This window comes from Narcine bancroftii, chromosome 10 (assembly GCF_036971445.1).
Source record: "Narcine bancroftii isolate sNarBan1 chromosome 10, sNarBan1.hap1, whole genome shotgun sequence".
NCBI lineage: Eukaryota > Metazoa > Chordata > Chondrichthyes > Torpediniformes > Narcinidae > Narcine > Narcine bancroftii.
Window position 1 is genome coordinate 74,458,781 of NC_091478.1, and position 13,998 is coordinate 74,472,778.

A 13,998-nucleotide genomic window follows, 5' to 3' on the forward strand; every position below is an offset into this window, starting at 1 on the left:
TATCCGCTGTTCGTCTTTTCTTAATAAATCCAGTTTGATCTTGTTTTACTATTTTTGGTACATAATCGGCCAATCTGTTTGCTAATAATTTAGCTATTATCTTATAATCTGAGTTAAGTAGAGATATTGGACTATATGATGCTGGTGTTAATGGATCCTTCCCCATCTTTGGTATTACTGTAATTATTGCTGTCTTACATGAATCTGGCAAGTTTTGTGTTTCTTCTATCTGGTTCATTACTTCCAGGAGAGGAGGAATTAATAACTCTTTAAATGTTTTATAGAATTCTATTGGGAATGCATCCTCTCTTGGTGTTTTATTGTTCGGCAGCTTTTTAAATATATCCTATACTCCCTCTATTTCAAATGTTTTATCAGTTTGTTTTGTTCCTCTTCTTGCAATTTCGGCAGTTCAATTTTAGCTAAAAACTCTTCTATTTTATCATCTTTCCCCTCGTTCTCAGTTTGGTATAATTGTTCATTAAATTCCTTAAGGTTTTCATTAGATGATGCCAATACATTCTTTTAGCTTGTTCTGTTTTAAGTTGCCAGGCTAATACTTTGTGTTTTCTCTCCCAGTTCATAATACTTTTGCTTTATTTTCATTATGTTCTTCTCCACCTTGTACATTTGTAATGTTTCGTTTTTTTTTGTCTGCCAATTCTCTCTCTGTTATATCATCCCTTTTTACTAATTCCTGTTCTTTACTTACTATCTCCCTTTCCAACTGCTCTATTTCCCGATTGTTGTCCTTTTTCATCTTAGTTATATAACTTATTATCTCTCCTCTAATGAGGGCTTTCATTGTGTCCAATAATATAAATTTATCTTTCACTGTTTATTACAAAATGTTTTAATTTGGTGTTCAATAAACTCTCTAAATTCCTGCCTTTTAAGTAGCATGGAGTTTAACCTCCATCTATATGTTCTTGGTGGGATGTCCTCCAGTTCTATTGCAAATAACAGGGGTGAATGATCAGATAGTCGTCGAGCTTTATACTAGTTTTCATAATTCTCCCTTGAATATGGGCCGACAACAAAAACCTATCAATCCTTGAATATGTTTTATGCCTATTCGAATAATATGAGTATTCCTTCTCTCTTGGGTTGCTGCCTCCTCCATATATCCATAGGTTTCATTTTTTGCATTGATTTAACCATAAATTTGGCTACTTTACTCTTTTTGCTTGTCTTTTGTCCAGTTTTATCCAACATTGGATCCAAATTAAGGTTAAAATCCCCTCCTATCAATATATTTCCTTGTGTATCTACAATTTTCAAAAAAATTTCCTGCATAAACTTTTGATCCTCCTCATTAGGTGCATATATATTGAGCAAATTTCAAAATTCTGAGTATATCTGACACTTTATGATTACATACCTCCCTGCTGGATCTATTATTTCCTCCTCTATTTTGATTGGTACATTTTTATTCATATGGCTACACCTCTAGCTTTTGAATTATATGACGCTGCCGCGCCTCTTTAATTTGTTATATTCCACTTCAGTTAGATGCATTTCCTACACAAATGCTATATCTATTTTTTCTTTTTTCAGTAAATTTAATAGCCTCTTCCTTTTAATTTGGTTATGTATTCCATTAATGTTTATAGTCATATAGTTCAACGTGGCCATCTTGTATCTTGTTTACACCTCATTTCTGCTTTCTCACCACCTCCATCCCCCTTCCCCATTTTCATCTCTGTTTTCTCTTTTTAAACTCAATGTATGACAACACATTTAAAACATAAAATACTCCCAACAATTCCCACACCCAATATTACCTTAACCTAAATCTTCCCCCTCCCCCCTGCTGAATTGCCCCTTATCCCTTGACGGGCAACCACAACTCCCCTTTCCATTTGGATTGCGATCTTGCTTGCAAGCGTCAACTGATTTTGCAGTGACAGTTACTCTCTGTCCCCCCAACCCCCCTCCCCAGATAACACACAGAAAAGCTCTCCCCTTCTCCTTACTTCCTTCCTTCCCTTCTCTTTTCCCTCTTTAGTTCTTTACATATACATTGTTTTTACATCTTTATATATACTTTATCGCCGTTCTTCATTCTTATTACATCTCTTCATCTCTCCTTCTTTCCTGCAAACGCTCTCCAAATTCTTGTGCTTCCTCCGGATCTGAGAACAGTCTGTGTTGCTCTCCGGGTATAAATATTTTAAGCACAGCTGGATGTCTTAATATGAATTTATAACCTTTTTTCTATAGAATCAATTTTGCTGTATTAAACTCCTTCCTCTTTAAGAGTTCAAAACTTATGTCTGGATAAAAAAATATTTTTTGACCCTTGTATTCCAATGGTTTATTGTCTTCTCTAATTTTATTCCTTGCTCACTCCAGTATATTTTCTCTTGTCGTATATCTCAAAGGTTTTACTAAGATGGATCTTGGTTTTTGATGTATCTGCAGTTTCAGAGCTAGTGCTCTGTATGCCCTTTCTATTTCCATTTTTTCCTGCATTTCTGTCATTCACAGGACCTTCGGGATCCATCCTTTTATAAATTCCTTCATGTCTGTGCCTTCTTCACCCTCCTTCAGGCCCACTATTTTTATGTTGTTTCGTCCACTATAATTTTCCAACATATCAATTTTCTGAGATAACAACTCTTGTGTCTCTTTAATTTTTTTGTCAGTTTCTTCCAATTTTCCTCTTAAGTCGTTTACTTCCATTTCTACAGCTGTTTCTCGTTCTTCCATATTTTGTACTCTTTTCCCTATTTTCCGGCATGACTAGTTCTAATCTTTGCATTTTATCTTCTGTTCTTTTCATTTTTCTTTTAATTCCACTAAATTCTAATGACAACCATTCTTTTAATTCTCTCATTAGTTCTTGAAAAAAAGCTTTATCTATATTCTGTCCATCTGTTTTACCTTCTATTTCTCTGTGAAGATCTTGGTCTTCTTCTGTGTCTGTACCTGTTTGTGTCTTCTTCCTCTCTTCTTTGTATCTGTATCTCTTCTGATTTTCCTGATGAGTTGCTTGTATCACTTTGTCGGACCTCTTGCTGGGCCTCTTGCCGTTCACCCCATTGACTTTCTTTCTCGTCTGGTACCTCACTTCCTCTCCTGCCGCCTTCCTCATCTTCCAGCTGAGAGCCCTGGTGTCCAGCGTCCCTCAGCTGGTCACGCCGTGGTTGCCCGCTTCTCGGCTGAGCCATTGGTGTTTTCTTTTACCTTTGATTGCGCACTGCTCATCCACGACTCCTTGCTCATGCGTAGTTGCGCACTTTTGTTTGGCTCAGAGAGCCATTTTTGTAGTCCTCCGGTGGGGGGGGGGGGGGTGTAGTCATGACTCAACAGGGCCGGCACCAACCTCTGAGAACTGACATTCTTCGCCACCATGGCTCCCTGTTCCTTCATGCAGGTAGGGCCGCCTTCTTTATTTTCCGGTGACTTTTCTTTTTTTCCCATTGTTTTAACTTTTTCCTTCTTGGGTGCCATCTTCTTTCTCTTCTCTGCAACTTTATCTTCTATTTCTTATATTTTATATTTGTTGGACTTTGTCTTTTCTTGACTTTTTTTCTGGAGAGGGCTGGTTTTATCCTACCAGCCACTACTCCATCACGTGACTCCTCTGGCATCGATCATTCTTCATTCCTGCATTATAACTAAGCGAGGGAATTGGCCCTGGATTAATAAGGATCTTGAAAAGGGTTATGCCTATAAATGAGATGCCAGCCTGCTTGTGCTGGGAGGATAAAGCATCAGGATCATTCCCACCTAGATAATGATGGGAGATCTCAATGGCATTGCTGTCAAGCAACACTTGTACTCCAATAACCTGCTTGCTGATGGCCCAGTTTGGGTTTCACCAGGATTACTTGACTTCACACCTAATCAGAACCTTGGACTGAGCATAAGCCAAGTGGAACTGCACGGGTGACTGTGTGTGGCATGAAGGAGCCCTGGTGAAACTGAAATCAGTGAGCATTAAGGGGAAACAACATCACTGATTGGAGAGAATCGTGCATTATCTCCAATCTCGCATAATGGTTTAATGTGCGAGATAGACTTGCTCATAGAATGATGTTGGAGACCAATCATCCCAGTCCTAGGTTATCATGACAGGAACTCCTCAGTTTTCTATGCAGGAGCCATCATCATCAGTTTCATCAATGTGTTTCCTTGCCTCAAAAGCGGGGGTATTTGCTAATTATCGCACAATATTCAATTCCATTGGAAAACCTCTGAAACAAAGCTGATTGTGTCCAATTGCAGAAAGATTCAGTAGATATTGGGGCATGGACTGATAAATGACACTTAACTGTTTGCATCACAAATGTGCAAAAGGAGTGAATCAAACCAATTACTTTTGATAATCAATGACATTTTCATGGGGCTGACACATTGAAGCTTCACTTTGGAATACCTAGCATTTGCCTGGATGAACACATTTCCAACATTTAAGAAGCTCAACATCATCCAAAACAAAGCAGCCCACTTGATTAGTTTCATATCTATCATCTTAACCATTCATTCCACAGCTGCAGTGTGGTATATACCTGGCCTATAACGTCGGCACCTCCAATAAAGACAGTAACAGCATGTGCACTTGGATCTTCCTGCAAAGTCACACCTCAAGCTGAGTTGTATAACTTTGAAAGCTTGCATCCTGCCATCCTCTCTTGGGCAGTATAATTGCTGATTGTGCCACTGTACCATGATCCTGAACATGGTAATTGGTGGAGGGAGAAAGCTTTCTTCAGAAATGGGACAACTTGCAAATAGGTTTTCTGTCCTGAGAAAAGGTGGAGGAACAGGGAATGTCTGTGATCGATGGAGACCCAGGAAGAAATGAATGACATACGTGATGGTTGTCTCAGCTGAAAGAGGGTATTTAAGGCTAATGGACAGTGAAGGGTGACAAATTGTGTCGGGGTGATATCAACTTTTAAAATTTATAAACTAAAATAAATTTAGACAGGCTATTTAGGCCCACAAGCCCATGGTACCCAATTATACTCAATTGACCTATAACCCTTGGTACGTTTTGAATGGTGGAAGGAAACAGCACCTGGAGAAAACTCGCACAGAAATGGGGAGAACGTACAAATTCCTTACAGACGGCATGCGATTCAAACCCCAGTTGCTGGCGCTGTAACAGCGTTGCGCTGATCGTAGTGTGGAGATTTTGGAAATTGTGGAGGTTGATTTCCATTTAAACATGAAGTCTAGTGTCTTAAATCTTTTGCTACAGTTGTATCACACCCAGATCTTGGAAATAAAGGAAGGTGACTAATGGATCCTTTGGTCAATGCAGAAACTATGGAGACTGGTGGAGTAGATTCTGAGAACAAAGTAAATGCTTTCCTTCTCAGTGGGAGCAGAGTAGATGAGAGCAAATGTATGAGAAATGGAAAAGATGTGATTAAGAATCCAGTGAAAGTAGTGGGCCAATCATGACCAAGGGAAAAGAGGAATTTAGTAGTAGTACTGGAATGGGAAAAAGCATTGTCCAAACAGAATGATGGAAGTGCAATGTGACTTTGTCAGAGTAGATACAATAGCTTTCAATTCATGCCTGATTTGCAGGTGGTTCGGATTATTCTGACACCATTAATTTCTAATCTGAGTAGATTGTAATAGCAGTGAAGAAGTCTAAATGATAAGCACAAGTTGATATCCAAGTCTGCTTGATAAACCCTTTACAGGTTTTTTTAAATTATTTATTTTTCTTGTTCAGCATATCATCCTTGAAAACATAATAGCTTCTAAATCTATATTGTATTTGAATTTTTATTGAATGCTTTTAGGCATCAAACTATAGTAGCTAGAAAATCCAATTAAGGGGAAGAAAAAAGTCTATTCGTGACCTGTGGAAATTTTTTCTTTTATTAAGCTTGATCAGAAATTAGCAGGGGAGGTCCCAGTTTTAAATATCTATTGCCTAAACTATCTATTCATATTGGCTAAATAATATAATCAGAGGCGACAGAGTAAATGAACATTCAATAGAAAAAAACTCATAATAGAACTAAAAATCTGTTTACTCTAGAGTAAGTGCATTGCCAGATAGAATTTAGGCCGATCGAAGTTGCCAAGTGAATTAAGATATTGATAGACTATGTGCAAAACCCATAGTTGTGATTTGAATTTTTGCCTGAGTCATGCTGGGCTAAATTTAGTAAAATGTGAAAAAGCACAGAATTGATATCTGGTATCTTTTCCTGAAGTTAATCCTATCATTGCTTTGAAGTAAAAAAAAATCAAAGGGATGTCATCCAAGAGACGAAGAAGTGAGGAAGATGGTGCTATTAAACTCATTGAAATATTTCTGAAAAATGCCTGTTATTGGAAGATAACATTGAAAATACTAGCTTTTATTTTTGATGTAAACTAAATGTGTATTTTCATCACATTTTATCACATGATGCTGAAACAAGCCATGAAAGACCTCAACAATGAAGACGCTGTTTACATCCGGTACCACACGGATGGCAGTCTCTTCAGTCTGAGGCGCCTGCAAGCTCACACCAAGACACAAGAGCAACTTGTCCGTGAACTACTCTTTGCAGACAATGCTGCTTTAGTTGCCCATTCAGAGCCAGCTCTTCAGCACTTGATGTCCTGTTTTGCGGAAACTGCCAAAATTTTTGGCCTGGAAGTCAGCCTGAAGAAAACTGAGGTCCTCCATCAGCCAGCCCCCCACCATGACTACCAGCCCCCCCACATCTCCATCGGGCACACAAAACTCAAAACGGTCAACCAGTTTACCTATCTCGGCTGCACCATTTTATCGGATGCAAGGATCGACCATGAGATGGACAACAGACTTGCCAAGGCAAATAGCGCCTTTGGAAGACTACACAAAAGAGTCTGGAAAAACAACCAACTGAAAAACCTCACAAAGATTAGTGTATACAGAGCCATTGTCATACCCACACTCCTGTTTGGCTCCGAATCATGGGTCCTTTACTGGGATCACCAACGGCTCCTAGAACGCTTCCACCAGCGTTAGTCTCCGCTCCATCCTCAACATTCATTGGAGCGACTTCATCTCTAACATCGAAGTACTCGAGATGGCAGAGGCCGACAGCATAGAATCCATGCTGCTGAAGATCAAACTGCGCTGGGTAGGTCACGTCTTCTTGAGATTGTGTTATATGGTGAGCTCTCCACTGGCCACCGAGACAGAGGTGCACCAAAGAAGAGGTACAAGGACTGCCTAAAGAAAGCTCTTGGTGCCTGCCACATTGACCACCACCAGTGGGCTGATATCGCCTCAAACCGTGCATCTTGGCGCCTCACAGTTCGGCGGGCAGCAACCTCCTTTGAAGAAGACCGCAGAGCCCACCTCACTGTCAAAAGACAAAGGAGGAAAAACCCAACCCCAACCATCCAATTTTCCTTTGCAACCGCTGCAACCGTGTCTGCCTGTCCCACATTGGACTTGTCAGCCACAAACGAGCCTGCAGCTGACGTGGACTTTGACCCCTCCATAAATCTTCGTCCGCGAAGCCAAGCCAAAGAAGAAAGATCTTTCCATGGGAATATATTGACCTTGTTCCTCACCGCACCTGGCTGTCTCAGGAGTCGTATCATTATTTGGGGCTCCATTCTCTCTCCATGAAAGCAATTAAAGATGGTGATCACTTAGTATAATAATATGCTGTATAATAATATTCGTCTGGAAACTATGGGAATTGGAGTGGTCCATTCAGCTCCTCACAACCTCTCTGTCATTTGATTAACAGATGCCTCTGCATCTCATCCTAATAATTTTTTATTATAAGTCATTGTGAAATGTTAAATGAAAGAAAGTGCATTTGAAAGCGATTGTTTTAATCAATTGTCTTGAATTTTGGTGGTTGTTTTGGTCTGCCTTCACAGGGAGGTAACAGTAGGTCTATGCTACATGCTTATAGCAGGAATGCAACTTTACCACATGTGTGATCTTGAATAAAGATAATGGGTTTCACTTTGTGCATGACTTTTGGAAGGATCAAGACTTGATTGTGTAAAGAATGGAACTTGCCACTAACCTTAAAAAAAAAGTCCGCCCACAAAGCATCCATTCATTTCTGAGTTGAACTGGCCCTTTTCCGTAATTGGTCTGTGCCACTTCAAAGGGACCCTGAGAGTGCAGGAAGGAGCTGTGATGCCAACAAGGTGGGCCCATCTGCCACCCAAGCTAAACGATGTGCAGATACAAAACAAGCAAAACTCTGTTTAATGAACTTGTATAGTGCTAATAAATGACTAGAATACTAACAAGATAAGATGGAAATTGACAAATTGTATCTCAAGTTAATGTTACATTTGAAATAACTATAAAAGTATAATATCTATATTTTCTCTGGCTAGGGAGTAATTCTGATTTGGATACAAAAGATGTCTTCCAACTGTAGTACAGGTTAGACATCTCTAATCTGGCATTCTGTGATCCGGCAACTCCCATGGTCTGGCATGTTTTGAATCTGTTTCCATTAGTTTGTAGATCTGCCACCGGGGTGGCACTGTTAGTAGCACTAATGTGCCAAAATCTGTTTACACTGCAGTGATACTGTCCTGTTAATTTCTTGTATTCAGCTGTATTTTAGTCCTCAGGATGTCATCCAAGAGACGAAGATGATGCTAATGTTAATAAACATTCCCTTAGGATCAATTTCTGTTTTCTGGCATTTTATATGGTCCAGCAATGGCCAGGTTCCAGTGTCGCTGGATTCAACCTGTCCAAGTGTGCATACAGTCCTCGGGTGACGATAGGGTTCCATCTGGAGATTTGTTCATAATTCAAACTGTAAGCCAGAAATTAACTAAAGCAATGTGTGGGAGAGGATCATGGAAACAGCTGCAACAAGAGAGCGAGCAGGTACTGGAAGGGCAGCTGCCAGTGACCTCACTGACTTGTTGACCATGCGAATGAATTTGCTGAACACTCCCAGCTCTGCTCAACCCAGCCCCAAATTGGTAGAGCAGGGAGATGGAGAGACAGCCTGCAGAAATGCCCTGCCACCACCCAGCCAAAGAATCTGCAGCCTTGCAGCCACTGACCTATCCATCCCCATGACTTGTCTCTCAAAAATACTTGCTACTCTGTATGGGCTGTCCATAAATTGACCTTTTGTAACCAAGGGACGATTTTACTTGTCTTAGGATACTAATGCAAATTTGAAATAGATTACTGTATATTTTGACATACAAGTCATGACATGAAACCCAAAAAAATTTCTCAAAAAGTGAGGGGGGGTCGACTTATACTCCGGATATACTTTTGAAATCTTAAATTCACCAAAATAACCAGATTGACATCAATTTGGCATATAAATCGATGCTGGAAGCACCTCCCCACCAGTGGCGCTGCCACTCCTTGACCTCCCCACTGTTGGGCCCCGCCTTAACCACTCCTATGTGGGACTCTGAGGTCACTGTTGCTGCTCCTGCCTGGTAGGCCAAGGTTTCTGCTCTCGCCTGGAGCACAATGTCACTGCTCCATCCCCGTTGCCATTCCCATTACTGTCTGGTAGACCGAGATTTTTTTAAAAACTTAATATACAGCTTTGTTACTTGCGATTGAGGTGTTTTTAAAAAAAAAAAATTGGGTTGTTCCTTGGAGCCCTGAACAACCCAAAAAAATGAGGGTCCACATACACCAGATATACCATAAAATTAAAATGAGGCTGAAAAATGGGGGTCGACTTATACGCTGAAATATAGGTTAGTTTCATGTCAGTGTAACAGATTCTCTTTCATTTCACTGGAGAGGCCTGCAAGCAGGTCAGTTAATGGAAGGAGCCTTAATCACCTCCAGCACCCTCAGGGATTTTGTACTTAACAATGCACACACTAGACCCTGGAATTGCTATTCATGTCATGCTGCAGTGACACAGCAAATGGATTATTTTGCGGCCGTCAACTATCTGAGATGGCAAATATTTATTTTTGCTGATTGATGCATTTATGCTTTGAATCTAATTGATGATGACCCTTGTCATTTTAACAAGATGTCTGACCATTTCTTTGTGTCCATTTTGTGAATAAAAAGAAACATTCTCTTTGTGATTTGCAGACATTTGCAATGGCGGAGCGGTATCATTGGGAGTCCATGCTGGTGGAATGGGAGCAGGAAAAGCAAAAGATTCTCCACACTCTTCTTGCGTCAGGGGAAGATGCTCTTGACTTTACCCAGGAGACTGAAGTAAGTCTCAATGTTACCTGTGAAAGTTAGCATTGAGATTATTCCCATGATTTTCACACTGGATTTTTAATTAAATTAGATATTATGGTATGCACCAGATGTAAAATTGTATGCAGTTTATTATGTAATAAGATAGTCCACCCTGCCCTCAAGTTCACTTGGACCTTTCCCAAAAGCTCTCCTGTAAGATTCCGTCTCCATCTCTGGAGACAAACTATCCACTGGTTGGACATCCAGTCCATTCTCCTTCAGGAAGGTCTTAGCGCTCTCCTTTTTTATTTATTACTCCCTAGAACACAGATCTAACCTGTTTGCCTCTGCTTGCTGTTGACTGATTTAATTTTTTTAAATTTACCTTTAGAATGGTGTATCTCTTTTCTAAATTTTGATGCTATGATAGATAATAGACAATAGGTGCAGGAGTAGGCTATTCAGCCCTTTGAGCCAGCACCGCCATTCACTGTGATCATGGCTAATCATCCACAATCAGTGGCGAGCTCTCCACTGGCCACCGAGACAGAGGTGCACCAAAGGAACCCTGTTCCTTGTATTCCTTGACTCCGCTATCTTTATCTAACTCTTGAAAGCATCCAGAGAATTGGCCTCAACTGCCTTGTGAGGCAGAGCATTCCACAGGTCTACAACTTTCTGGGTGAAAAAGCTTTTCCTCAACTCCGATATAAATGGCCTACCCCCTATTCTTAAACTGCGGCCTCTTGTTCTTGACTCCCCCAATGTCTGGAACATGTTTCCTGCCTCTAGTGTGTCCAATCCTAATCTGACATGTTTAAATCAGATCCCCTCTCATCCTTCTAAATTCCAGTGTTTACAAGCCCAGTCGCTCCAATCTTTCAACGGATGACTGTCTTTCCATCCTGGAAATTAATCTCATGAACCTACGCTGCACTCCCTCAATAGCAGGAATGTCCTTCCTCAAATTTGGAGACCAAAACTACACACAATACTCCAAGTATGGTCTCACCAGGGTTCTATACAACTTCAGAAGGACTTCTTTTCTCCTATAGTCAACTCCCTTTGTTATCCTTAGTGTCCCCGAAACATCCCTATTGACAGTTTTTCCTTTTCATTCTTCAGAACAAAATCCACCATTGTCTCCTTCCTTTATATTTGTTGTGAAAATATTTTTCATAGTGAAGCTTGATGTGTCCTCTTTCTTTAATAAAAATACAGCCCAGTTTTGTTAGTACGACAATTCCCCCAGGACGGAGTGCAATGGACAATGTTGAAGTGGCATATGCTCGACAGGTGCGTAAATTTTATATCACAAATTTATCTTGTGTTAGCTTTTTCCTTATTACTGTGGGCTTGACAAAATGGGATTTTAAAAATTTTTTATTGTTGCCATTTACTTTGCCCTTGCAGATCAATGAAAACATAATTTCATCATTAATAATTGGTATTCATTCACATAAGAACTGCTCAAAAAGAAATTTTGAGATATCTGATATCTGGTATTTTTCAAGTTTTTTAATAATGTAAAGTTACAGTCAAATGATCACTATAAATTAAACCAGCTATGATTCACTTTTCATATTTAAACAAATAATTGTATAAATTGTCATTGATAAATAATTTGCTCTTTCATTCCTGATTTTTTTTTTCCAATCAAACTTTTTTGTTTGCTTTTTTGACAAAAATAGCCTGAGGTAAGACTAGGCAAAATATACAATAAAGAAAAGACATAACTGCAAGTGGAACAGTGTATGTCTTTAAAACACATCAAAGGTTAATAAGAATAGTATGTTGTTTCAAAATTTTAAAATAATATTTTTTTAAACTATTTTTAATACCCTTTGTATACACCTTGAACTTCCTATATTTTCAATAACAGATTTACATCTATAACGAAAAGGTGGTGAATAAGCATCTACAACCAAACCTCGGAGATCTTTGTAGTACTGTGGCTGAGTCTTTGGATGACAAGGTACTCAGATGTGAAAGTCTTAACTATTTCATTCAAGACCTTGTTAAATGTTGCAGAAATTGCTGATAGGTTTTATTTTATGTTTGCTTAATCTACTCAAAAATGTTTTCACCGTAATGCTAAAAGTTTCAGAGTACAGTTGTACCAAAATCATTTTATGATAATGTACAATCCTTCTGTAGGTTTTAGTGAACAATCAGTGTTTCTTTGATGCCAGAAAATATTCTTTAATAAGCTAAGCAAATAGATTGCACTGGCTTTTGATCTTGATGTAAATTTATTTGGATATGGCTTAATTTCCTCCTATACTAGTTTAAGAACAGAAACACTTCTGATGAGTTTGCAATGTGACAATAATTCATTCAATTCATTAAAACTGATAACCGCTAATGGGTTTTTATTTGGCTTTTTAGTTATCATGTGCAAGTTCAAATGTGTCCTTGCCTTGCTGACTGTTGGTTTGTATTTTGTTCGGCAATGGAAATACATCCAAGGGCAGTTTGTGCATTATCTGCATTGTTTTGCTTAAAAATGCCAAGTTGACAATGAGTATTCTACTTTCCCCAGCTGTTTTTCCTCGATCATGTGAAGATGTATCTGTTCTCCATTTGGCTGGGAAATTGTGTCTAATGTTGTGAAAAGGAGTTAAGAAACAGTAAAAACAAATTTTTTTAATGTAGAGCTCAGAGAAAAAAGATGCATTTGTGCCATTTTAGTTCATTTGTCAGTGTAATTGTAAACTATAGCACAATTGCAAGAAAAAAATCTCATTCATGGTCTGGGTAGTTAATAACTCAAGTGTCCAGATGCTATAATCGTAGCAAAAAAAACATCGAAATGCTGGTGGAACTAAGCCAGTCTTTCATCATCCATCGGGGGCAAAGATATATTGCTGACATTTCGGGGCTGACCCCTTCTTCAAGGTTAAGTATATGGAACTGCTGTTTGTATGCAAGGTTTCCAGGAAGGAAAATGGCCATTAACTTCAAGAATTCCTATCTCAAGGGGATTTTTGTGATACAACTGAAACAGTATACTTTGTTTATTTCTTGTAGAATGTCTCTGAATTGTGGGTAATGGTGAAGCAGATGACTGATGTTCCACTGGTGCTTGTCACAGAGACCCTGAAGAGTCGTACCAGTTTGGAGATGCAGATGGCATTTGTGAAGCAAGCCTTGCGCTTTTTGGAGCAGAGGTAAGAGTTGGACTGTTCAAGGATAGACGAAGACCCATTGATGCTTGTTCATTAATCATAAGAATTGCATAATCAAGTCCAAAAGAATGTTCATGGATCCTTGGAAACATCACCCAGCTGATGGTTACTGAATCAGAGTCACCCAGCCTCACTTGATGCTTGCTTAAGATTGCGTGTGAGAGGTGCAGCTCAAATGCAGTTATGATCCATGGTGTTAACTTTTCATTTCCCTACCTGTTCTCTTTTAAAGTTACAAGAATTATGTCATGGCAACAGTCTATGGAAACCTCCAGCAGGCTCAACTAGGTGGTGTACCTGGGACTTATCAACTGGTCCGCAGCTTTCTAAACATCAAGTTGTCTGCCCCTTTGCCAGGTCTTCAGGTATGAGCACTTGAAATATTGGAAAGTATTTCTACATTTTGTAACATAAATGAAACAAATCTAATTTTTAAGGTGCAATGTTTTTCTTTAATGTCGCTAACTATATGGTTGGTCTAAAAAGAAACAAAACCCTGTGAGGTGAAGGATCTTTGATATTCTTGTCTCTTTTGAAATCAACAATCGTAAGCACTTTGAAGTGGAAAGAGTCAGGAACCACACCAGTTTGGTTGTTGTGACAACTTCTGCTTCAAGATGTGTTTTAGCATGGTGGAATATTTTTCCTTTGAAACTTAAAAGCATGGACTTGTGCATTCACTCAGAA

At 39.2% G+C, this 13,998-nt stretch overlaps 1 protein-coding gene across 4 annotated transcripts in view; it reads left to right on the forward strand.

The window, feature by feature from the left end:
- nup93 (nucleoporin 93) overlaps window positions 1-13,998 on the forward strand; it is a 144,616-nt gene that overhangs the window by 101,245 nt on the left and 29,373 nt on the right. For all 4 annotated transcript variants that reach the window (XM_069901362.1, XM_069901359.1, XM_069901360.1 and 1 more), the window contains 5 exons: window positions 10,025-10,153; window positions 11,345-11,419; window positions 12,006-12,098; window positions 13,154-13,293; window positions 13,544-13,676. In XM_069901362.1, coding sequence (XP_069757463.1) covers window positions 10,025-10,153; window positions 11,345-11,419; window positions 12,006-12,098; window positions 13,154-13,293; window positions 13,544-13,676 — 570 coding nt within the window. The remainder of the gene's footprint in view (window positions 1-10,024; window positions 10,154-11,344; window positions 11,420-12,005; window positions 12,099-13,153; window positions 13,294-13,543; window positions 13,677-13,998) is intronic.